This window comes from Antrostomus carolinensis, unplaced genomic scaffold, assembly GCF_000700745.2.
Source record: "Antrostomus carolinensis isolate BGI_N321 unplaced genomic scaffold, ASM70074v2 scaffold21772, whole genome shotgun sequence".
NCBI classification, from domain to species: Eukaryota; Metazoa; Chordata; class Aves; order Caprimulgiformes; family Caprimulgidae; genus Antrostomus; species Antrostomus carolinensis.
The window spans coordinates 1-750 of record NW_010297840.1 but is presented as its reverse complement, the minus strand read 5'-3'; the positions used below and the strand labels follow the sequence as shown (position 1 = coordinate 750).

Here is a 750-nt window from a genome sequence, read left to right as displayed (position 1 = left end):
TCGGAAGAGAGCTATCAGTTCAGTGTGCAGCTACATAGTGTACCAGTGCAGCCGCCCAGCCCCGCTCCACTCCCGCGACCTTCACTCCATGATCGTTGCAGCTTTCCAGTGCCTCTGTGTCTGGCTCACCGAGCACCCTGACATGCTGGATGAGAAGGTAGGAGTCTCTGGTGTATATATTTTGAGCACTCCAAATTGTAATGCCTTGAAAGGCATACCTAACCTGTCTGTTCTTGACGTTTAAAGTAATGTGGTTTTCGTAGTTTCCAAAAGTACACTAGGAATTTGAAAAACAGTTTTCATGCAAAACAGTTTTGAATTTTGATTTTTTGCTCTTTATTCACCAAGAATGTTTTTGGCTTTAAAATTAACCTTCCATATTTCTAAGAGTGTCTTAATCTTTCTTCTTGCTTTGTGAAACTGGAAAAAGAGAAAAAGAAAGAAAACCTGAAAAAACAAACTGAAAAGAGAAATACGAGAGTTAACGGTGTATCTATAGCGTAGCTACCTGCTGCAGAGAAACTTCACTAGGAGCCATGTCTCTTCTCATTTCTCAGCTCTTACCTGCCTAAAGCATCTTCTAGACTTAACAGAATTCCTTTGCTGTTAATGTTTTGATAATCATAGTTTTTCACCAAGAAACCAGCTTTCTAGAAACTGAGCAAGGCTGAGATGGAATTTGCTTGGGAAGCTTGAAAAGAGCAGGAAATGAAAGACACGTTTGCAACAGTCTTCTGTCCTGCTGGTTAA

The 750-nt window shown here is 40.7% G+C and overlaps 1 protein-coding gene across 1 annotated transcript in view; it reads left to right on the top strand.

Annotated features, from left to right (window-relative positions):
• LOC104520551 (ral GTPase-activating protein subunit beta) overlaps positions 1 to 157 on the top strand; it is a gene marked incomplete at its 3' end in the record, with an annotated part of 33036 nt that extends 32879 nt beyond the window's left edge. Inside the window, 1 exon segment of the mRNA XM_010162264.2 lies at positions 2 to 157. Within this exon segment, the coding sequence (XP_010160566.1) occupies positions 2 to 157 (156 nt within the window).
• Positions 158 to 750: the final 593 nt, after the last annotated feature.